The sequence below is a fragment of the Hippopotamus amphibius genome, chromosome 1, assembly GCF_030028045.1.
Source record: "Hippopotamus amphibius kiboko isolate mHipAmp2 chromosome 1, mHipAmp2.hap2, whole genome shotgun sequence".
Lineage (NCBI taxonomy): Eukaryota > Metazoa > Chordata > Mammalia > Artiodactyla > Hippopotamidae > Hippopotamus > Hippopotamus amphibius.
The window spans coordinates 98,596,021-98,621,595 of NC_080186.1; the positions used below are offsets into that span (position 1 = coordinate 98,596,021).

The 25,575-nt window shown below is 34.5% G+C and overlaps 1 protein-coding gene across 9 annotated transcripts in view; it reads right to left on the minus strand.

The window, feature by feature from the left end:
• Positions 1 to 25,575, minus strand: part of ST7L (suppression of tumorigenicity 7 like) — a 144,229-nt gene that overhangs the window by 87,955 nt on the left and 30,699 nt on the right. For 4 of the 9 annotated variants that reach the window (XR_009055530.1, XR_009055534.1, XR_009055547.1 and 1 more), the window contains exons 9-11: positions 24,478 to 24,592; positions 21,853 to 21,925; positions 20,474 to 20,576 (exon numbers count right to left, since the gene is read on the minus strand). Coding sequence is in view for 6 of the 9 variants with exons in the window: in XM_057749570.1 (XP_057605553.1) it covers positions 20,474 to 20,576; positions 21,853 to 21,925; positions 24,478 to 24,592 (291 nt within the window). In the remaining 3 variants the exon portion in view is untranslated. Of the gene's footprint in view, positions 1 to 1,880; positions 2,032 to 11,386; positions 11,534 to 20,473; positions 20,577 to 21,852; positions 21,926 to 24,477; positions 24,593 to 25,575 lie in introns of those variants that run through there. The other 5 variants (XM_057749469.1, XM_057749426.1, XM_057749377.1 and 2 more) reach the window with 3 other exon arrangements.

Consider the following 25,575-nt stretch of genomic DNA (forward strand, 5'->3'; position numbering starts at 1 on the left):
CTTTTAACCACAGCAGCTAACAAAAACGCAGCTTTGCACAGCTATGACAACACTGAAAGAAACAGAGAATGGAGAGCTATCTAATGTTGAAACCACGAACTATCCAGTGGAACAGTTTACATGGTGTATTGCTGTGTCTAAAGTAAAAATTTAAAATATCTCATGGCACTCTTGTTAATTTGCTACAATACCCCAACGTGCCTCAGTGCAAAGTCTGAGAACTGAGGAGGTTAACCAATTTTAGTGAATGAGCATTGAATTTATTTTTGAATTTTTATCAATAGGTGATTTTAAGAACTTACAAATGAGAGATCTGGTAGTTAATGGAAAATAATCCACTTCTCCAAAGAAATGTACAAATGGCCAATTACCACATAAAAAGATGTTCAACATTACTAATTATCAGGGAAATGCAAATCAAGATCAAAATGAGAGGGACTTCCTAGGTGGCGTAGTGGTTAAGAATCTGCCTGCCAACGCAGGGGACATGGGTTCAATCCCTGCTCCAGGAAGATCCCACATGCTGCTGAGCAACTAAGCCCGTGGGCCACAACTATTGAGCCTGTGTGCTGCAACCTACTGAAGCCTGTGCACCTAGAGCCTGTGCTTCACAAACAAGAGAAGCCACCAGAATGAGGAGCCATGCACCACAATGAAGAGTTGCCCCTGCTCACTGCAACTTGAGAAAGCCTGTGTGCAGCATCGAAGACCCAACACAGCCAATAAATAAATAAATAGAAATAAAATTTTAAAAAAAATCAAAATGAGATACTACTTCACACCCATTAGGATGCTATTATCAAAAAACCAGAAAATAACAAGTATTGGCAAGGATATAAAGAAACTGAACCCCCTGTGCATTGCTAGTGGAATGTAAAATGATTCAGCTGCTACAGAAAAGAGTATAGTGGTTCCTCAAAAAAGTAAACACAAAATTACATGATCTAGCAATTCCACTTCTAGGTATATGCCCAAAAGAATTGAAAGCAGGAACTTGAACAGATATTTATGCACCCACATTCACAGCAGCACTATTCACAACAGCCAAAAGGTGGAAACAACGCAGATGTCCACTGATGGATGAATGGATAAACAAAATTTTGTATACACTTACAATGGAATATTACTCAGCCTTGAAAAGAAATAAAACTGTGACACATGCTACAACATTATGGTAGGTGAAATAAGCCATATATAAAAGGACAAACATTGTAGATACCTAGAGGACAGAAAATAGAATGGTACCAGGGGGCTGGGGGAGGAGGGAAGAATGCGGGGTTATTTTTTAATGAGTACAGAATTTCAGTTTGGGATGATGAAAAAATTCTGGGGTTGGATGATGGTGATGGTTGCACAACAATGTACATGTATGTCACTGAACTGTACATTTTAAAATGTTTAAAATGGTAATTTTTATGTTATATATATTTCACCACAATTTAAAAAAAATTTAAAGAATCAAGTTGATATCAGTAATGAGGAAAATAGTTTCATGTTGCACACATCTCAAACCAAAACCAAAAAAAACAAAAAAGTCCAATTTAAAAAATATTAGAACAATAGCTAGCCACATTTTAAGAACTTACAAATGAAGGTATATAAGTTTTCATTTTCTTTCCTTGTAAATATTTAGTTTAAATGAACATACAGCAGAATACCCAAACAGTTTCTCATTCTGCTTTTCCTAAATGTGGCATTAACATAAGCACATTACACATTTCTTGTACCAATAAACCAATAAACACCACTGAGTTCACTTTGAAACCAATCTGAACAACAAATCCTTAAGGAAACTCAGACAGTCTCATTAAAAAAAGACTGCCTGTGAATGCAATGAATAGTCAGAAAGATTAGTGTTGCATTTGGGAAAAAATACTTACTGCCTTCCCACGTACACTGTAACAGATTAAGAGCACCTTCTATTCGCTTCCAGTGCTGAAGATGAAAGAAAGCATAGGCAATTGCTTCACTATCACCCCGTTTCAGAATGTGTTCTGGAGGTAAAATGAGACTTTTCATCTCCAGTAAGTACTAGAAAAATAACATACATACATAGACACACCACAGAAAAAAAGAAAACTATGTTAAATTCAAATATCCACAAAAGCATAGATTCAAATTTTATAAAGTTAATTTGATTTAAAAAAACAAACATTAAGCTAGTTGAAATGACATGAAGGTCCTACTGATAAAATGCTTATATAAGTGCAAATTCCAAAGACTAGAATATTCCTATAAGTAACAATAAGGTAATAAATTGCTTATGTATGACTTTACTAAATACAAAATGGAAACTCAAGCTGAGGAAATAATGTGGGAGGAAATTATTTACCTTTCCAAAAAAGAATAAGCGTAAAAAAATTACATAACACAATTTTGGAATAACACATTGTGGCAACAATTTTTTTTCTCTATTCCCCTTCTACAGGGAAGGAATTTAATTAAGTTCAATTAAATTAATATTTACTAAGTGCAAAGTACTATGCTTGTTAGGGAATGCCAAAACACTATTCTCTGGAGCTTCCTAATGTAATGAGAAAGACAGGTTTCTTTTTCTTTTTCTTTTTTTTTTCGGGCCGTGCCGCATGGCCTGTGGGATCTTAGTTTCCCGATCTGGGTTCGAACCTGGACCCTTGGCAGGTAAAAGCACAGAGTCCCAACCACTGGACCACCAAGGAACTCCCGAGAAAGACAGACTTCTTAAGTTAAAAATTATAACCAGACTATGGTAAGTGCTTCTCTAGAGGTATAGATGTATATAGGAATATGGATAGGAGGTATTCATTTTTTAGTTTAGTTTTTAATAACAGCTTTATTGAGATACAATTCTCATACTTTACGTTCACCCATTTCAAGTACACAATTCAATGGTTTTTAGTATGTTCAGAGATATGTGCAACCATCACCACAATTTTAGAACATTTTCATCACTTGAAAGGGAAACCCCAAATGTATACTGGTGCAGCCACTATGGAAAACAATATGCAGGTTCCTCAAAAAACTAAAAATAGACTTACCATATGATCCAGCAATCCCATTCCTGGATACATATTCGGAGAAAATTATAACTTGAAAAGATTCATACACCCCAATGTTCACTGCAACACTATTTACAATGGCCAACCTAAATGTCCACTGACAGATAAATGGATAAAGATGTGCAGATGTACAATGGATTACTACTCAGCCATAAAAAAGAATGAAATAATGCCATTTGCAGCAACCTGGAAGGACCTAGAGAATATCATACTAAGTGAAGTAAGTCAGAAAGAGAAAGACAAATACCATATAATATCACTTACATGTATAATCTAAAATATGAACTTTTATGAAACAGAATGAACAAATGAACTTCTATGAAACAGAAACAGACTCACAGAGAACAGACTTACAGTTGCCAAGGGGAGGGGGTGGGGGATGTATAAATTGGGAGTTTAGGATTAGCAGAAACAAACTATTATACAAAGAATGGATAAACAACAAGGTTCTACTGTATAGCACAGGGAACTATATTCAATATCCTATGATAAATCACAGGATGGATTTATGAAATGGAAAAGAATATGGAAAAGAGTGTGTATATATATATACCTGAATCACTTTGCTCTACAGTAGAAATTAACACAACATTATAAATCAACCACATTTCAATACACCCACAATCCCTCTCATCTCTAAGCAACCACTAATATAATCTCTGCCTCTATAGAGTTGCCTATTCCAGATATTTCATGCAAACAGAATCACATAATATATGGTTTTTTGTGACTGGTTTACTGAGCATACACCCATGTTGTAGCATGTATCAGTACCCCATTCTTCTTTGTGGCTGAATAATATTCCATTGTATGGATAGACCACATTTGTTTATCCATTCATCATTTGATGGACATTTGGTTTTCACCTTTTGGCTATTATGAATAATGCTGCAATAAACATTTGTGTATGAATTTTTATGTGAACAAAGGTTTTCATTTCTCTTGGGTTACCTAGGAGTGGAATTGCTAGGTCATATGGTAATTCTATGTTTAAGAGGTATTAATTACGATTTAAACCACTTGATAGAATCTGGGATTTGAGCTGATATAAAAGACAAGTGGAATGTAGATGAGCAGACTGGGGGGTATATGTGGGGAGAAAAATAAGAGGACATATTCAATGTACAGGGCCAACTTGAACAACTTGACCTCTTGAGCCAGGAGAGCACAGTGCAAGATGCATTTAAGAGATAAGTGAGTGTGCCTGTTAAAGAAGTTATAACCTATCAATTCTTATTTACATATGAAATTAAATTCCATCTTAAACTCTTAAAGAAAATACTTGACTTAATATTATAATCCATAACAAAAGCAGCATAATCACAGTTACTGCATTAATCAAATATACTAATTACATGGAGAAATATTCAAAATTAACCACTTGTGCATCATCTTTATTATTAAAGTGGTCAACTTAAATCTTTTAAAAAATATTTAGTTAGCTAACTACTTCTTTCAAAGACTGAGGCCAGAGTACACCTCCCCTACAAGAATAGGTTTGAAACAACCTCTTTGGTTTTCAATAATTTGATACCAAATTATGTGTCATATGGTCCAAACCACATTAACATCTATTATAAAATTTAAAAAGAGAAACATTTCAAAGATGGCTTAAAAGATATATTCTTACATTTCAAATTCTAAGTTCCTCAGGTTGTCACACAAGCTAATATGATAAACAAGATAAACAGCTGAATTTGTGAAACATTTTGTAAAACTACTACAAACAGGAAGAATTCTAAAAACAAGAAATTGAAGTGGTTTCAAATTTTAAGCCTTAGGTTATTAATCAATACACATGTACTCATGGTATTAATACATCTAAAGTAATTTTTCTTTTTTGTTTACAGAATGTGCCTTTCCAACACTTACTGAGCTTAATGCTCATCTTTAATTACTCTTATTCCTATACCCCAATAAAGCTGAAATTAAAAAGCAAAAAGATAAAAGAATAATTATTCTTAGTCTTGATGTCTCTGGCTCTCTCCTCAAAGTATAAGAATGCAGTCTGCTCATCAATTTATTTTAGCAGATGTCACAAGCTATGAGATTATTTACTAATCCAGTTTGGGGACTTAACATTTCCCATTCAGTTTCTTAAAGGAATGCAGCAGAGGTTGTGTCCTGGTCAAGCAAAGCCCATTTGCTGCCTGGCTGGGTTCTCTACCCTTAGTGCCTTGGGCCTATATTCAGGAGGGTAATATTCTTTCTAATCCTCTTTAATCCTTGCCCATTTTTTTAAAACACAGTAAAAGATCACTCACACCAGGCGGCTGTGGGAAAGTGGACTCAAATAGCTGACCTCTGACATGACTCCTTATGCTCTTTGCAAGTGCACTAAGAGCTTCTTCAGTAGGAAGCAAAGAAAATGAGGCAATCACAGCGGAATCTCCATCATAAAAAGAATGTCTTATTTTCAGAAAGGTTTAATACTTAAATCAAGTCCTTTCTATTAGCGTCCTGCTTTATTTTACAGATAAAAACATCTCAAGGTATTTTCAATGAGTTTTAGAACCCTGAAGCTTTACACTAAACCCTATCTTGGTAGCCACTTAGCAAACGGTAAGCAAAGATATTAAGTTAACAGTTATTCAGTTAAACTTACATTATAAAAGGTGTCAACTTAATATATCTAAATATACTTTTTTGAATAGCAACTATATACCTATACTTTCACTGAGAAATAATCCAACTGACAATTCAAATAGTAATCAAACAGATCCATTTATTAGGAAATGATACTTCAGGATTTTATATTAAAAATCTTCACTATTAAATCATTAAAAAAACTGTTTCCTTATGCTACCTTATCTTTTATTATCATGTCTTACCTATCAGTAAATGTCCTTTACAATTTGACTTTAAAGCAAAGCAATTCTTAGTTTTCAGTTTTTAATAGGACACTGAAATAAAATTTCACCCTCAAAATATAAAGAAAAATTTTGAGTTAAAGAAAATACACTTAAAACAGGTAATTATAGGATTATTACCTATTTTATCTCCTCCACAAAGTGCTACTTAGGAATTCCTGCTACCCAGAATAAGCTGTAAGTTACTACACAATAGAAACCATATCCTTCATATTCTACTTCAGCACCTAGCATATTATACTACCCAAGCAGGCCCTAAAATAATTATTAACTGACTGGATCTGATATTATAGAGCTAAAATATCTTCAAACTCATACCTATATTTCAGTTTTTACTTAAAGATATTTTCTACCTTTCTGGGCAAACTAAAAATAAAACATAAAAACGAAAAAATTCTGCTATCAAGACTTTATTTTTGTATGAAGAAGAATATGAAAGATTAAAAACTGAGGGGTGATTTGTTTGGGTCTTTTTTCTTTGCTTATGAAAGTACATGCTTACAGTAGAAAAATGCAAACATTGCAGAGTTACATAGAAAAGAATATTTCAAGATTGGAGAATAAAAGAAAAGAGGAAATAAAGATAATAATCTGATTTACGTTTTTCTGGATTTCTTTTTTTTTAAGCACAACATACTGACTCTACTTAAATATAGTATCAAACTGTATACAACTCACTTTTTACTTCACAATATATCTTGTATGTCTCTTCCTGTCTCTATATAGATCTAACTCATTTAAAATACAGTATAGTATTCCATTAAAAGCTGAGTTCTTTTATAAGTTAAGAAATAAGGTCATGCTGAAATTGTACTACTGTCCTTAAAAGGTCCAAAGTAACACAATGTAGCAAAACTCACAAAATATTAAATGGCATAAAACATGATGGGATCTAAAATTTTATTTTCTTTACCTTAGATAGGTCTTTATAGTAATGCAGATTTAAATTACAAACATGTCTTCTATTTACCAAACATTTATTGAATGCCTGTTATGTGCTAAGTAGACTATCAGACATAAAATGATGCTAAGACAGGAGTCCTACTTTTTAAAAAAGCTCACAAATAACAAATAACTAAGGGAAAGACATACAGACCACTCACCCCACCACCCCAGGGGGAAAAAAAAGATATGCTTAAGGTACGAAAGAAATAGAGGGAAGAGCCATTATCTCTGCTTGGGAAAAGTGCGAAAGACACCTCTATAAAGGAGGCAACAGATGAGCAGGATCTTGAAGAATGAGTAGAAACTTGCCAGGTGGAGAAGAGACTGAGCATAGGTAAAATGGTAGGGAGTCATAATGAGACCTGGCCAATCCAGGAAATAGTAGCGCTGGAGGTAAGGAACAAGGCAGAAGCAGCAAGGAGTGAGGCTGGAGACAGATACTGGGCCCAGACCAAGAAAGGTTTCTATACATGCAATACTAAGGGGTTGGTCCTTATCCTATAGGCAATAGGGAACAAGCAGAGCTCTTTTAAGATTTGCTATTTAGATAGATAACTTTGGCAATGGCCAGAGTAGAGAGGGGCTGATGGCAGGGAGACCACTGAGGAAACTGTTTTAATAGCCCAAGCAAAAGATGGTACAGTATTTTAGATTACTGTATTTCTACACATATCTGTATGTTTAAAAATGCAAAGAAAATGTCTGGCAACATACACACCAAACAGAAACAGGGGTTATGTGAGAGAAGTAGAATTAGGAGATAAAAAAAAGGGATTTTTTACTTTATAAACTTCGAAAGGGTCTGAATTTTTTTTAAAAAAGTATTCATTGCTTTTATAACAATAATTTTTTAAAAGAATAGGTAGTAAAGGTGTGCAATGAGCAGTGACAGTGGGGATGGAGTTGGTGGCTAGATCTGAAATACATTTCAAAGATCATAATACGAGTGGGTAATTTGGAAAGGGCAGAGTAAAGGTTAATTAGAGAAGAGAATAATAAAGCCATAAATCAAAATATAGAAATAAGGAGAGGCAAGTTGGAGAAGCAACTAAAAAATAAATTTTTAAAAATTCAGTTTCAGACACATTAAAGTGTCTGAGGTACTTATTAGATATCCAAGTAAAAATTTCCACAACTAGACAGAAATGCAAGTCTAAAGACAAGGAAGAAAGTCAGAGTTAAAAGATACATATTTGGAAATTATCAGCAAATACAATATAGTCAAAGACTGGTACCTAGTATGTGCTGCAGGGCCTTCCATATTACCTCCAAATCACCTTGTTATATCTGGAATAAATCAGAAATTGCTTGGGCCAATTTTAACTAGTATTCAACTATGGACAATATACTCAAATAATTACTCAAGTTTCTTGCTTTTCACAGAAAATATTAAAGATTAAAGCTACTTTGGAACCTATAGTTAAAAAGACATTATGATGTATGGTCTGATGGTTTCTTTTATAACTCTAAATCCATACCTATGCTCACACTCAAATTCACTTTAATTTTGAATTGCTTTGATCTTTATAATTTATCTCTAGATTACTTTGTTTCTATTACTTTGCAAATCTTACAACAGCTTTTGACCAAAAGCAATATAATTCTGACCTGAAGTAATGATAATGCTTTATAATCTTCCTCTTAAAAGCAGAGGTTAAAGGAAAATCTCTCTGAAGGCATCTGAAATTAAGGTACTTTGCTCTTGATCAGTCATGCACATCAAGAACCAATTTATCTCTGCAATTAGTTTTCTCAGCGCACATTCTATGAGATTGGACAGGCAGGCCGAATGCAAAGATTCCACCTGGAGGTACATCATAGGCGAGACTAAAGAAAGTTCCCAGATAGAAAGTAAACAGAACTGCTGTATGAATAAACTGAAAGAAAACATGATACTACCTAGCAGCCTCAGGAGCAAAGGGAAAGTGATCCTATATTAAAAGGAGAGGAAAGGGAGGCTAAACAGGCATGTGCCTCAGGAAAACTACTTTCCACATCATCCTACAGAGCAGCACCTCAAGAGATAAGCATTTCATATGGCCCTTCCACCTGGGCCACAGTACAATATAATGGAAAGGCAAAGGCCTCACTGTGCTCAAAGTATGGGTCACAGACTTTAATACCACTTCTCTTTTCTCCTTGTACTCCTGCTATGCCACTCAGGATCTCAACTGAGTGCCCGTTTCCGTCATCTTTTACATATGATGCTATAATACAGGTAGTTTGGCCAAAGAAATGTAAGCCTGCTGCTAAAGACCTAGCATCTTCTCTGAAGGATGGGACTCATAACATCCTACAAGCTTCAATTTCAGATCAGCCAGAATGGATTTTACCTTTTATGTATAGATTTATCTTTAAAATTCCCCTAGCACTTATAAAGGCCTCCTGGCATGGTCTACTTTCTTAGCAGCACAATACCAAAACCAGTTTTATTGTAAAATAAGAAATAATAATTTTAAAAAGCTATAAGTAACATATTCCTAAACATGTACCCAAGTTGTAGAGATTTACTAAACAAGTTTTTGTTATTGTTTTGTTTTTAAATGTTCTATGTCACTCTTCCTTCAAGGGCTTCTTCTATACGACAAAAATAAATTGTCCTCAGGGTATTAAGTAATTCAAATTAGTTACTTCCTAACTGTCTCACCTATCTTTACCTTCACCCCATCACAACAAAGGAATCCCTAAATCTTATACATTCTTAAGCCATAAAATAATATTCACAAGGAAGGAGGACATACTAGAATAGCTTAAACAGGAAGAGAAAATGGTAACAGGGTATAATAAAGCAATGACAGCTGTAATAATCCTTGCTGTTGCCTGACACTCATTGTGTTAAGAACTTCACATATATCATCTCATTTAACCAGGAGGCATGATACTTTGACAGTACTTTCCATGTTGGTCAGATTCTTTTTTCTTTATTGAGGTATAATATAAAAACAGTAAAATGCACAGGTCTTAAGTATGCAGTTCAAAGAGTTTTAAAAAAATGCAGACAAGCAACACCATCACCCCAGAGAGTTCTCCATTCCAGTTAATACCTCTACCCTGACCACCGGAGGCAACTACTGTTCTAATTTCTACCACAATAGATCATTTTTGCCTTTTCTCAAATATCATATAAATGGAGTCATTCAATATATACTCTTTCGTACACCACTATATTTTATGATTCATCCATGTTTTGCTGTATCAGTTCTTTTCTTTTTATTGCTAAACAAATTTTTATTCTCTTGGATGTATACCTTGGAGTAGAATTTCTGAGTCATAGGGTGAGGTATATGTTTAATTTCATAAGAAATTGCCGAAGTGGTTGTATCATTTTATATACTCAGCAGCAAATGTATTAGAGTTCTAAATGTTCCACATTTTTACCAATATTTTATCAGTATTTTTAATTACAGCCATTCTGATTGGCATGATACCTCGTAATTTTACAATGCATTTCCCTGATAACCAATGATGGTGAGCACCTCTTTATGTGTTTATTGGACATTCCAATATCTTCTTTTCTGAAGTATCTGTTCAAGGCTTTTGATCATTTTTCACGTTAAAGTTGTCATTGTATATGTTCTGGATACGAGTCCTTTGTCAAACAAAGTAGAAATATTTTTTTTCCTGATTGTGGTTTGCCTTTTCATTTTTTTTTAAATGATGAAGATTTAATTTTTATTTATTTATTCTGGCCACACTACATGGCTTGAGGGATCTTAGTTCCCCAACCAGGGATCGAACCCATGCCCTCGGCAGTGAAACCACGGAGTCCTAACCACTGGACAACCAGGGAATTCCCTGCCTTTTCATTTTTTTTAACACTGTCATCAGTGAGAAGAATTTTAAAGTTTTGAAAAGGCCAATTCAGAATTTTTTCTCTTACAGTTAAGTGCCTATTGTGTCCTAGGAAATCTTTGTCTATCCCAAAATTTCAAAGATATTCTTAGATGTTTTTTTCTAGACAGCTCTTATATTTAGGTAAATGACCCATCTCAAATTAATGTTTATGTATGCTATGAGAATATTTCATGATTTTTCCCCATTCAGACATCCAGATGTTCCAGCACCATTTGTTGAAAAGAGTTTCCTTTCCCCACTAAATTGCATTGGTGCTTTTCTCAAAAACCAAATGACGAAATACATATGGATACATTTCTGGACTTTCTATTCTGTGATTTTGTTTTTAAGGCAACTATTTCAAGTTTAAATCGAAAAATAATAAAATTTAGAAGAGTTTGGTGGTAGTATGCTAATAAAAAAAAAAACTTCAATGAAATATTGCAGCAAGCTATTGCTAGATCCTGAAGTTAGACAATATTATTCTAACTGATGTGTAAAGTGTCATACTAAGAACAATTACATCTATAGTAAATCACTGATATTTGTAGATTTAATATTTACGATTTCAATCATCTGTGGTATTTCTAAACATCCATGATTTATAAAGTCATAATTTTGCTAAGGCACAAACTTGAATCTCGTGCTCTGAGGCTTGTGCACACATGTGAGTAACTTACCAAATGAATAACCCTAGCTGACTCTTCAGCATCCATATCTCAGCAAGGTTCATGACCAATCCTTGTGTTTTCATTTCATGGGTAAAATTGTGTTATACTGGTATTTCTCAACTATGGCGATACGCAGTGGTTTTGGATCATATCAATCAAGAACGTCAACAGCCAACTATAATAATAATGTTAAAGAACAGTTTTTATAATAAAAACATCAATTTAAAAACGTGCAAAGGACTTTGTATTTATCCAAAGAAGATATACAATCCCACTCCTGGGCATATATGTGGAGAAAACCATAATTAGAAAAGATACTGGGACTTCCCTCGTGGTGCAGTGATTAGGAATCGCCTGCCAATGCAGGGGACATGGGTTCAAGCCCTGGTCCAGGAAGATCCCACATGCCGCGGAGTAACTAAGCCCATGCACCACAACTACTGAGCCCATGTGCTGCAACTACTGAAGCTCACGTGCCTAGAGCCCATGCTCCACAACAAGAGAAGCCACCGCAATGAGAAGCCCAAGCACCACAATGAAGAGTAGCCCCCACTTGCCGCAACTAGAGAAGGCCTGCATGCAGCAACAAAGACCCAACACAGCCAAAAATAAATAAATAAATAAATAAATAAATAAAATTCTTTAAAAAAAAAAGATATACAAATGATCAATAAGCATATTAAAAGACTTTCAACATCATTAGTCATTAAGGAAATACAAATCAAAATCAAAATAAGATACAACTTCACACCTACCAGGACAACTATAGTCAAAAGCCAGACAATAACAACTGTTGGCACAGATGTACAGAAATTGTAACCCTCAAAAACTGCTGATGGCAATGCAAAATAGCACAGCCAACTTCGAAAAAGTCTTGCAATCTCTCAAAAAACATAGAGAATTACCATATGATCCATCAATTCCATTCTTAGACATATACCCAAGAGAAGTGAAACCATGTGTCCACACAAAAACTTGCACATAAATATTCTTACCAGCATTACTCATAATACGCAAAAAGAGGAACCAAACTAAACGCCCATCAACTGTTGAATGGACACACAAAATGTGGTATATCCATACAATGGATTATTACTCAGCCATAAAAAGAAAGGAAGTATTGATAACCTGCTACTATGCTAAGTGAAAAGGCCACATATTGTATAATTCTAAATCCATAGAGACTGAAAGTAGATTTGTGTTGTCATGGATTTGGGGAAGGAGGAATGGGGAGTGACTGCTAATAGGTACAGAGTTTCTTTTGGGGGTAATAAAAATGTTCTAGAATTAGAGAGTGGTGATGATTGTACAACCTTATGAATACATTAAAAGCCATTGAATTGTATACTTTAAAAGGGTGAATTTATGGTAGGTGAATTATTTCAATTAAAAAATACCTTCTATAAAACTTCTTGATGATTGGATAATAAATATGAGACATAATACGAATGACTGAAACAGGATGCTATGGAATATTTAAAAGGTATGAAATATTTTCTATCATAATATTTTTATATTCTATAAAATATAAATCTAAATATATCTAAAAATATAAATATATTTATATATGATAGATATATTCTATCATAATATTGTGTGAAAGATACACAATCTTTTTCCTGTTTGGTACCTAAAATAAGATGTTTATTGAACAAAAGCCATACCTAGGTAATGAAGAACAAGTCAAAAATTATGAAAACATGCTGTTCTAATCTTTTACTATCACAGTTACTGTATACTGAAATTCATTCAGTAGATTAAAAAAATCTGTATAAGCAATCAATACTGATGAAATACCTAAAGCAAATTCATAGCCTGAAGAGATTTATGTGATCTTTTTCTACTGCACTTCTAATAGTTTCCAGCTTTAACAAATTGCTCAGCTCTAGACCTACAGCCATTTCTATTGTTGTTATGTGGAAAGTTGCCAAACTAGTTCCTACTAAAACAGTTTCATAATTTGTCATTTTACTGGTAAGATTCATACAACATTTGAAAATTTGCATAGTAACTTTGTAAGAATAAAAGAAGATTTAAAAAAATATATAAATATATATTTGTCACTGCTCATTAGGTTAAGTAAGTTATCACGACCCATGGTTGTAGTCTGAAGAAAAGAACCCCTAAAGCCCTTTACGTTTGCTGGTTCCAACTGAGAGATTTGGGAATAGAGACTATAACAGAAGAGAGAGAGAGAGAGAGAGAATGTCTGTACATACATCGTAACTTGTAAACCCTAGCAAAAACAGCCACAAATTCCAGCACTCTCCCAATTCATGTAACATTAATGTTATATAAATGGGCTATTATCCAAATTATTGGAGCATAAAATTTCCCCCCCAAAAGCTTAAAAATTATCCTGCTTGATAACACCCAACTTAAACTGCCTATCCACAAACAATAATTTAAGGTTATAGCACCACTCTACTTAGCTGGATATTCTGATAAGAGTTGAATTGTTAACTGGCTTTGATATTTAGGTGAGAGGAAAAAATAAAGTTTTCACCTGTAAATAAAAATGGTTTTCTTCAGGCAAGGCTTTATTGAGGCTAAAAATGATTTTTAAAGGTTGCAGCATATAGTAATTAAATATATATTTATATTTAATTAAATAATATATTTTACAGTTTTACTGACGTATACTTTATATATCACAAAATTCATCATTTTAAGTACACAGTTCAATGATTTTTAGTAAATTTATACAGTTGTACAACCATCACCATAAAAAGTTCCCTCATGCCTGTTTGCAGTCAATCTCCACTCCTACCCCCAGGGAACCACTGATTTGCTTTTGTGTTTATAGTATTACCTACTCCAGAAATTTCATATAAATGCAATCATACAATATCTTGTCTTTTGTGTCTGGTTTCTTTCACTTGGCATAAAGTATCTGAGGTTCATTTATGTTGTTGCATGTACTTATACTTTGTTCCTTTTTAGTGCTAAGATGTGTTCCATTGTGTGGATATATCAAAATTTCTTAATCATTCTCCTGTCTGGACTATTTCAAATTTTTTGCTATTGTGAATAATACTGCCATGAAAACTTTCATACAAGTCTTTGTATAGACATGTTTTCATTGCTCTTGGGTAAATACCTAGGAATGGAATTGATGGATCATATGGTAAGTATATGTTTAACTGCGAAACTGTTTTCCAAAGTAGCTATACTATTTTACATGCCTGGCAGCAACATATGCATTTTCTCTACATTCTTGCCAACACCCCATATTGTCAGTCTTTGTGAGTATAGCCATTCTAGTGGATATAAAGTAGTATCACACTGTGGTTTTAATTCATATTTTCCCAATGATTAATGATGCTGAATATCTTTTCATGTGCCTTCTTTGATGGCTAATTCATATACCTCCTTTGATGAAGTGACTACTCAAATCCTTTGTCCATGTTTTAATTGAGTTGTTTGTCCTATTATTATTGATTTATAAGAGTTCTTTATAAATTCTGGATATTGAACTTTAAGAGATAAATGACCTGTAGTCATTTGGCTTATCCTTCCCTCTTGTTAATGATAACTTTCAAAGAGCAAACATTTTACGAAGTCCAATCTATCAGTTTTTTTCCTTTATTGATGATGTTTTTGAAGAAATCTCTGCCTAACCCAAGTTCTGTTTCCTTCTAGAAATTTTATAATTTTATCTCTTACATTTAGAGCTGTGATACATTTTGAGTTAATTTTTCATTTGCCATGAGGAAAGGGTCTAGGTTTGTTTGTTTGTTTGTTTTTTATAGATACCTGATTGTTCCAGCACAATCAGCACAATTTGTTGAAAAAGACTATTCTTTCCCCACTGAATTGCATTGGAACTCTTGTTGAAAATCAACTGACCAAAATTATATGAGTTTATTTCACCATTCTCTGTTGTCTTTCACTGATCTACATTTCAACCTTCACGCCAATATTATATTACCTTAATTACTGTAGCTTTAAAAATGTCTTGAAATTGGGTAGCATAAATCCCTCTAACCTTGTTGTTCTTTCTCAAAATGGTTTTGGCTATTCTAGATCCTTTGCATTTCCACATAAATTTCAGAAAGAGCTTGTCAATTTTTATAAACAAGTCTACTACAATTTTAATAGGAATTGCATTTAATCTATAGATCAATTTGGGTAGAACTGTGATCTTAACAATACCAAGTCTTCTAATCTACAAACATGGTATATGTCTCCATTTATTTAGGTCTTCTTTAATTTCTCTACAAAGTGTTTTGTAGTATTTCAGTGTATGTGTGTGTAGGTTTTTAAACTCAAAACAAGCATCACTAAAAGCATCACAGATTATTTAGACAGATTCAATATGAAGATATACATTTAGATTCAATATGAAGATTAATATACATTACATATCCAACAATTTAATTTTATAATTTGGGCAAATGCCTGGGATTTCTGCTACTCTCCCCTCAGCTATGTGCCTCCCGCAGTAGTTCTGAAAACCAATGCACAATGCACACCATCAGAATTACTATTACTGAGAATACATTTTACATAACAGGGATTTTAAAGCAGAAAAGAACCACCATAGGGAGCAGATAGTCTGTATTTTGTTATTTTGAGTGGGAATTAAATAAAATTTTTAGACATCAATGGTATATTTAATTTGAATAGTTCTGATTAATAATTGCTGCTTATCTCCTCACACAAGGAACAGATTTCCACCCCATCCTAGGTAATAATAACAATTACTTCTGTAAAGCTTACTACGTGTTAGGCACTCTTCTAAGCACTTTAAAGATATGAACTCATTTAATCTCAATAACAACTCTAAGAGATAGCTAATATTACCCCCAGTTTACACACGAGAAAACTTAAGTCTAAAGAAGTTAAATCACTTGTCCAAGGTAGTACAACTGGGAAGTAGTGGAGCCATAATTCAAATGTAGGCAGTTTAGTTGCTGAATTTGTTCTCTTAACCACTCTGCAGCATGAGAGAGCAGAACATTTCATATAAAAGTATTTTTAGACCTATGTTTTCAGTACAAGACTGGGTAACCCAGATCAACCCTCCCAGACAGCTAGAAAAGCTGTTGATTTTAAAAAACTAAATCAAATACATCAGAGAATTAACAAAAGGTAAAGAATTACCAGGCCACAGCCCAAAGAAGGCAGAAATCAGAGAAGTAAGCCATACCTGGTGCTTATTTTACTATAGGGACATTTGACAATTCTGGAAAAGATGGCTAGGAGGCTGTTCAGCCTTTCTGCCAGTTTCATAAAGCTAGAGGAACAAAACTCGAAGTTCAAGGCCTGTCAAGAGTAAGAGCCCTGGCAAAACCCTCAGGATTGGATTGGGACCCTGAAATGCTGCATCTTAGGAATAAGAGTGAGTGAGTGAAGTAAGTCAGAAAGAGAAAGATAAATATTGTGTGCTAACTCACATATACAGAATCTAAAAATGGTACTGATAAACTCAGTGACAAGAACAAGAATGCGGATGCAGATGCAGAGAATGGACTGGAGAACTCGAGGTTTGGGAGGGGGCAGGGGGTGAAGGGGAAGTTGAGACGAAGCGAGAGAGTAGCACAGATATATATATATACTACCAACTGTAAAATAGATAGCCAGTGGGAAGTTGCTGTATAACAAAGGGAGTTCAACTTGAGGATGGAAGATGCCTTAGAGGACTGGGACGCGGAGGGTGGGGGGGACTCGAGGGAGGGTGGTGGGGGGGACTCGAGGGAGGGAGGGAATACGGGGATATGTGTATAAAAACAGATGATTGAACTTGGTGTACCCCCCCCCAAAAAATAATAAATAAATAAATAAAATTAAAAAAAAAAAAAAAAAGGAATAAGAGTGAACCAGAAATAAATTAAAACTTTCACGGACTGCAGTCCAGTTTCAAGTCATCTGGCTAGATCAGAAAATATCAATCCCTGAAACTGAATTAAGGTGATCCTGTCTTGCTAGTGCTTCTTCTAGGCATCTATCGGCAAAGAAAATCCTCTCTGAAGGAATATGATATTATCAGAGGTTTTAAGCTATTTCTACAATTTTTCAAGTAAAATATCTGGCACACAGTCAAAGAAAATCAGGTATAAGAGAAAAGACAATATGAATATGATGCAGCAGAAAAAAACAGATAATAAAAACAGATATGGAGGACTTTCCTGGTGATGCACTGGTTAAGAATCTGCCTGCCAATGCAGGGGACACAGTCTCAAGCCCTGGTCCGGTAAGATCCCATATGCCATAGAGCAACTAAGCCTGTGCGCCACAACTACTGAGCCTGCACTCTACAGCTCATGAACCACAACTACTGAGCCCACATGCCACAACTACTGAAGCGCGCGCACCTAGAACCCGTGCTCCACAACAAAAGAAGCCACCATAATGAGAAGCCCACGCCCAAACGAAGAGTAGGCCCTGCTTGCCTACTAGAGAGCTTCTCTTGCAACTAGAGAAAGCCTGCGCACAGCAACAAAGACCCAATGCAGCCAATAAATAAGTAAATTAATTAATTAAAAAAGAAAAAAAAAAACAGATGCGGAGAAGTTCTAGATATTGGGATTACCAGAGAAAGACTTTAAGATAACTAAATTATTTTCAAAGAAACAATAGATTATATTCCAACTTTTAGCAGAGAATTCAAAACTATAAATAATATGAGAGGTGAAAAATAAACAGAAATTCAATAATTGAAAAGTGTTTCACAGGGGTGAAACCACACAGAGCACGTTCTCTGGCCATAATGTAATTATGCCAGAAATCACTGATAAAAAGATAATCTTCATATGTTTGGAAGTTAAGAATTAAGTCTCTAAATGAAATAAATATACCTCTAAATCAGAGAGGAAGTCATAGTGGAAATTAGAAAATATTTTTTTTTTTTTGGCACACGGGCTTAGTTGCTCCGCAGCATGTGGGATCTTTCTGGAGCAGGGATCGAACCCATGTCCTCTGCATTGGCAGGCGGATTCTTAACCACTGCGCCACCTAGGAAGCCCGAAATTAGAAAATATTTTTAACTAAATTATATAAAAAATAATGCTATAGTATGTAGTTAAAATTGTACTTAGAGGTTTATAGACTTAAATGGATATATCAGAAGACGAAAGACTAAAAATTAATGAGTTAAGTACCTTTATAAGAAGATATGAGAAATAAAAAAAAAATAAAATGGGGCCAAAGAAAGTTGAAAGAAGGCCATAGGGTGGGGTCGACTTGAGGGTGGGGGGAGTCAAGGAAGGGAGGGAATACGGGGATATGTGTATAAAAACAGATGATTGAACTTGGTGTACCCCCCAAAAAATAATAAATAAATAAATTAAAAAAAAAAAACTACATTAAGAATAATCATACTAGCTTTATTCAGAATAATCTCAAACCGGAAACAACCTAGTAATTAAGCAAATTTGTGGTATATTTACATAACGAAATACAACTCGCTAATAAAAAATAATGAACTAAAAAAAAAAAAAAAAAAAGAAGGCCATAAAGAGCAGAAATGAATGAACTAGAAAACAAATAGTACAGAAGATCAACAAAGCCAGAGCTTGGTTCTTTGCAAAGACTAATAAAATTGATAAGTCCCTGAGGAATCCAATAGAGGGGGAAAAAAAAAGGTAGCCAGTGTTATAAATTAAAAAGTGGATGTTACAACTGATCCTGCACATATTAACAAGGTAATAAAAGGATTTTATGAAATCTTTACGCCAATAAAGTTGAAAATTTTGATGAAATAAATTCCGAGAAAAATACAACTTACCAAAAACTAACACAAGAAGAAAGAAGAAATGTGAATAGTTATGGAATGATTAAAGAAATTGAATTTGTAATTAAACCATTAAAGATATGAAATTTATAATGAAAATCCTTCTTACAAAGAAAAATCCAGAATCAGATGGCTTTATCAGCAAATTCTGCCAATTACTGAAGGCAGCAATAATTTTCACACAGATTATTCCAGAGAATGATAAAAAAGGGACCACTCCTTAACTTGTCTTATAAAGCCAGCAATAAAGGAAAAGTATCGACCAAAAATATAAGAAAAGAAGGTGGTGAACATACTTAATGTCAGAATGGTGGTTACCGTCAGGCAAGAAGCAAGAAGTTGTAATTGGGAAAGGGCAGGTGGGTTTCTGGGGGCTGACAATGTTGTTTCTTGACCTCAGTGGTAGTTTCCACTCATTTGCTTTATAAGAAATCATTAAGATATACATTTCTGTTTTTCATATTTTGCTGTAACATATTACAATTCACACTAAAATTTTTATTTAAATTTATGGGATCATTTCACTTAATGAGAGAATGGCATAAGTATTTGACTCTCATTCTTAGATTTCAGTAATATTCTTGACTCTGTCTTTACTTACTCTAACAGGCTTACAACTTTTATTTCTTGGAGATTATCTTTTAGAGGTTAATTCTTTAATGTTTACTAGTTTCCAAATTCTACTAACATATTATACTGGAATCAAAAGTTACAAATACATTTTTAAATAAAGGCATATTCTTGACTATTCTATACTTCCTAACTTGGGGCATTGTTTTTAAAACCCAAAATTTCATTTTGGGTGATAACACACAAAGATTAACCAACAATCTGTATTTCTGCAAGGTGTACAATATAAAGACAAATGAGATAAGTACAGTATCGTCTGGGACTAAATAAACATCAGCTTAGCAGTTTTTCTGGGAACTTCCACATCTGTTTCCTAACATTGATTATTTTAATCTATTTGTCTTCAGTCTATGTCCACCCAGCCCTCATTCAAAACCCAGACATCTGTCTAGATGTAAAAAGCTTTTACAGTAACAGGAAATTTGATTTAATCATCTGAAATATGAATAATCTTTTATTAGGATCAAGCCATTTTATTTCTTCTCTATAACTATAGTAAAAGGAACAGCTAAGTGAACATACTTCAAATTTTATTTTGACAGCAATTATAAAGCCTATATTGAAATACTGCTCCTATCCACCTTTCTAAATGCTTTTTAACATTCCCTTTAAGGCAAACACCAAGTATCAAAATATAGCAGACTAAAGCAGTTCTGCCTCAAATTATAAAGACCCAAACTTTGGTCTACACACTGTTATCAATTTGATTAACTTTAATAAAAGTAGTATTTCCATCATAAAATTCCTTACTTTTGGAACATGAGGATTAAATTCCACAGCTCTATGAATCGCTTCCACTGCATTAATTTCCGCTGTGCTTAACCCTCTTCTGGAGGCTGTTTCTGGAGAGAATCTATAAGAAAACCACAAAATGAAGATATGAATATTTAAGTAAGTAAATATTTTAATTAATTAATTGAGATCATAATCTAGACCCTTGAATCAGAGGTTTCTGGTGATGGCAAAAGTCAAAGCAAGGGACTTCCCTGGTGGTGCAGTGGTTAAGAGTCCACCTGCCAATGCAGGCGACACAGGTTCGCGTCCTGGTCCAGGAAGATCCCACACGCTGCGGGGCAACTAAGCCTGTGCACCACAACTACTGAGCCTGCGCGCTAGAGCCCTTGAGCCACAACTATTGAGCCCATGTGCCACAACTACTGAAGCCTGTGCGCCTAGAGCCTGTGCTCTGCAATAAGAGAAGACACCGCAATAAGAAGCCCACACACTGCAATGAAGAGTAGCCCCCGCTCTCTGCAACTACAGAAGGCCCTCCTGCTGCAATGAAGACCCAATGCAGCCAACACATTAAAAAAAAAAAAGTCAAAGCCAAATAGCTACTAAACGTAAAACCTTTGGTTCAACATATAAAGGAAGGCAGCATAAGAAATGGAAATCTTCAAGTTAAGGTGAAGAAAGCCATCAAAAGTCCATTAAAGGCACACTTTGGGGAAAGTAATAAAGTAAGAAATGCTACACAGGGACATCTAGAGAATCTCATGAAACAGAAGTACATTATTATCAAATTTTCACTGAGAGGAAACAGACTATGAACAGTCCATTCTAATTCATATCAAGGCACTGTAATCTAAGGTGAAACAAAATGGCTGCCATTTGGTTGGTTTCTGAATATCTTACCTGTGGAATAAAGAGAAATTCATTAAGGACTGCCAAAAATACAAGGAAATCAGAATAACTCAGAATTAGAATCTCAGAACAGATATGAAACCTATTCCCCTACCACACACCTTATCATTACCATCATAGCTACCATACACTGGATGTACTTTCTATCTAGCATTGCTTTGGGCATTTAACACATATAATCCGCACACAACCACCATACAGTATTATTATTCTCATTTTACAGATAAGGAATAAACTCAAACTGATTAATTTGACCAAAGTTCCACAGCTGGTATGTTGCAGACTGAATTTGAACCCTACTTTACTTCGCTCTGAAAACCTTACTCTTTCCACTACAGATAATAAGAAGCTACAAAGCCCTATAAGATCAAGAGTTATTCAGCAGGATGGGGGCGGGGGGGGAGCATTGTTTAAAATCAGTGAATGAAAAACAATATTGAGTTGAGCAGTCTTTCTAAACTATTGTTGTTTTTATAACTACTTACTTATCTGAAACAGTCCTTGTCTTCAATAGTGCTGCTGTATAACAGATGGCTGCTGACTTTGGAAGGCTTATATCTATAATAATAATTTTTAATTTAGGTAAGAATCACAAATATACCTTAAGACAATTTTTAATAAGAATAATTCATAGTTCTAATTCAACAGATATAATATAGTAGTAAAAGCACATGGACATGTAATTGGAAGACCTGAGTTTGAATCTTGATTCTACTATTTACCAGCTATGCATCCTTGAACTTCTCAAAATAGAGAAATGGTACTTTTCTAGCAAAGATTAATTTAAACCATGTCTGTGAAAGCCTACATACAATGGTAAAAACTACTCAACAAATGTTTATAATAAGCTGCTTACAATAAAACTATGTAGAGAAAAAAGGCATTGTATAGATAGAATTATGTCAAAACTCCACCTATTCACAGAGAAAAACTAAGATTAAAAAAAAAATTAACAGTAGTTAAATCCAGGTGATATAATCATGGGTGATTTTCATTTTTTTCTTCTTCCGATGTTTTTGCATTTTCTACATTTTTCTTAAATGATGATTTTTTATATAAAATAAGAAAAAATTGAGAACTACAATGAAATTAATTACGTAAGTTCTTTCTTAAAGAATGCCCCAAAATAATGTTACTGAGAGAGTAAGACTACCGAACTCTCTTTCCAGATTCTAGAGTTATACCAGCAAATGGAGAACTAAAGAAGTAAACTTGCTTTTAACTTTTTCAGGATTCTAGGAGGGTAAAAACTGGGGACTCATAAAAATAAGTGAAAACACAGAAGCATATCCTAGTTGCTAGTTTTATTTTATTTTTAATGAATAGGTCGTATCTGATTTTTCATATTCAGTCCCTAAGCTTGCAAGTATCACAAGCAGGCCATGCATCTGATAAGTAACATATGGAAAGAATTTCTCACAAATTTCTCCATGAACCTATACTATTCTAAAGCACTTCCTAAGAATTCCAGATGTTGAAAAGAAATAAATGTATCTTCCCAAATGTAACACATTTCAGACTTTCCAAGTCACCGGGATTCCCAAGCTAATGGGTAGGAGCTTACAACAGGACGGTGTGAATAAGTAACTTACACGTGTTCCGATATAGTGAAAAAATATGGCCAGAAATATTATGCTAGCTAGGATGTTTTCAGTTTGGGGTTAAAAACTGATACCTCGTTAAAACCAATTTTGACTAAATAAAGACGGGAATGTGTATTTCCAACTAGAAGCAAAGCTACCAGAAGTGTCTGCAGAAACAACAGACAAGTTTCAGTCCCAGCTGTGCATATGGGTAATGATGTTTAGTGTCCGTTCAGCCTTGAAAATCCAGTCAAGCTAATTTGTAAAGAAGTAAAATTATAATTTAGTAGGTTGACTTTTCACTTCCTTTCAACCTGTTTTATGTTCCTTAGCTACAACCTGTGTATTAGAAAATAACACAAGGATTGGAAGTATAAGTTTACAAATGATAATAAATCAAAGAGAGAGAGGGAGTGAGAAAGGGGGAACTTGAGCACTCAAGGAAAGAAAAAACCAAAAAACTGATGCCTCACTCAGAATGAGGAGAATGGCTATGCGTCTTAAAAATTCTCCCAACATCATTTGTGGTAAACTAGCACTGTTATAGTATAATAATAAAAATAGCCAACATACACTGACTTTTTACTGTTGGGAGACTAGTAAACACACAAATGGAATACCTAAATTTAAGTTCGGGCTTGCCACTTAGGGCTAGAAGACCCCACCTAATTACTTAACCTTCTTTGGCTCCAGTTTTCTTATTTACTAACTGGAAACAGTAAAAATATTGTACTTGTCCTACCACCTCCGAAGACTGTTATAAAGATCAAATGAGATAATAAGTTTTATTTTGTAACTAAAAAGCAATGTAAAATATTATTCTGAGTTACTCTTACATATACTGCTAAGCAACTTCTGTTAACCCTCCCTGCCACTCCAAAACAAATGAAATACACAGCACCCCATACTTTTTCAATTACTTCATTTAACATACTATGACTCAATATAACTACTATTCATTTGTCTGTATGTTCCACTAAACTGTAAATCCTGTGAGGGCTAAGTCCATGTCTTCTCTTTTTTTTTTTTTAGCTCTTTATTGGAATATAATTGCTTTACACTCTTGTACCAGCTTATAGTCCATGTCTTCTTGTTCACCACTGTATTCCAAGGGCCTCACTCACATTAGGCACTCAATAAACAAATGAATACATCTTGACAGAAGGAAAGTTCCTCCTTGCAGACTTATGCTATCAAAAGTACTAATAAAGAAGATATTTGGGCTTCCTAGGTGGCGCAGTGGTTAAGAATCCACCTGCCAATGCAGGGGACACAGGTTCGATCCCTGCTCCAGGAAGATGCCACATGCCACGGAGCAACTAAGCCCGTGTGCCAAAAAAAAACAAAAACAAACAAACAAAAAAAAGAAGATACTTAATAGCAACTTGTATCCACGGATTCTAAATACTGACTGATAAGAATGCAAAGAGAAAATCACAGAAATACTAGAATAGGATCACATTCATGATTACTTAATTGAAAAAAATTACTTTACCCATGCTATCAACTAAAAGAATTCTCACTCACCATCATATTTTGCTAGAACTGCTTGGACATCTGCATAGGCCTGTAATTCTAAAAGCGATTCTAGGAGATTTTCATGGATGTTCAACATGGTAAGAGGAGGAAATTCTTTCATCAACTGTATATTAAAAGGAAAAAAAAAGGTTAAATTATAGCAAAGGAACTCAATAGAGGTGAATCAGATTCACTGAAGCAGAAATTCTTCTGTTTCTTAAAACTGTGGAGACTCAACCTCTAAGAAATCTATGTATATTAAATAAATATCGTTATAAAACTATCAGTTAGGGTGATGACTTACAGGGTTGGGATAGGGAAAGTGGGAGGGATTCACGGGAGGGAGGGGATATGGGGATATATATATAAATACAGCTGATTCACTTTGCTGTACAGCAAAAACTGGCACAACAGTGTAAAGCAATTATATTCCAATAAAGAGTTTAAAAAAATAAAAAATTAAAAAAAAAACTATCAATTAAAAAAACAGTGGTTCTGGGGAATTCCCTGGTGGTCCAGTGGTTAGAATTCTGTGCTTTCTCTGCCAGGGCCTGGGGTTTAATCCTGGTTGGGGAACTAAGATCTGGCAAGCTGTGCGGCTCAGCCAATCAATCAATCAATAAACAAATGTTAAAGAAAAAAACACAGAAATTCTGCATTAACTTAACTGACAATTTAAAACACATTTTCAGGACTTCTCTGGTGGCACAGTGGTTAAGAATCTGCCTGCCAATGCAGGGGACGCGGGTTCCATCCCTGGTCTGGGAAGATCACACATGCTGTAACTACCAAAGCCCTTGTGCTCTAGGGCCCACATACCACAACTACTGAGGCTGCATACTGCAACTATTGAAGCCTGCACACCTAGAGCCCGTGCTCCACAAGAGAAGCCACCACAATGAGAAGCCTGTACACCACAACGAAGAGTAGCCCCCACTTGCCACAACTAGAGAAAGCCCACACACGCAGCAACAGAGACCCAATGCAGCCAAAAATAAATAAATAATACATAAATAAATCTTTAAAAAAACCCACATTTTCAGTTTTTGAAGGAATAAAGATGAAGGTTGAATCACCAAATTTATTTATATCTCAGGGGTTTCCCTG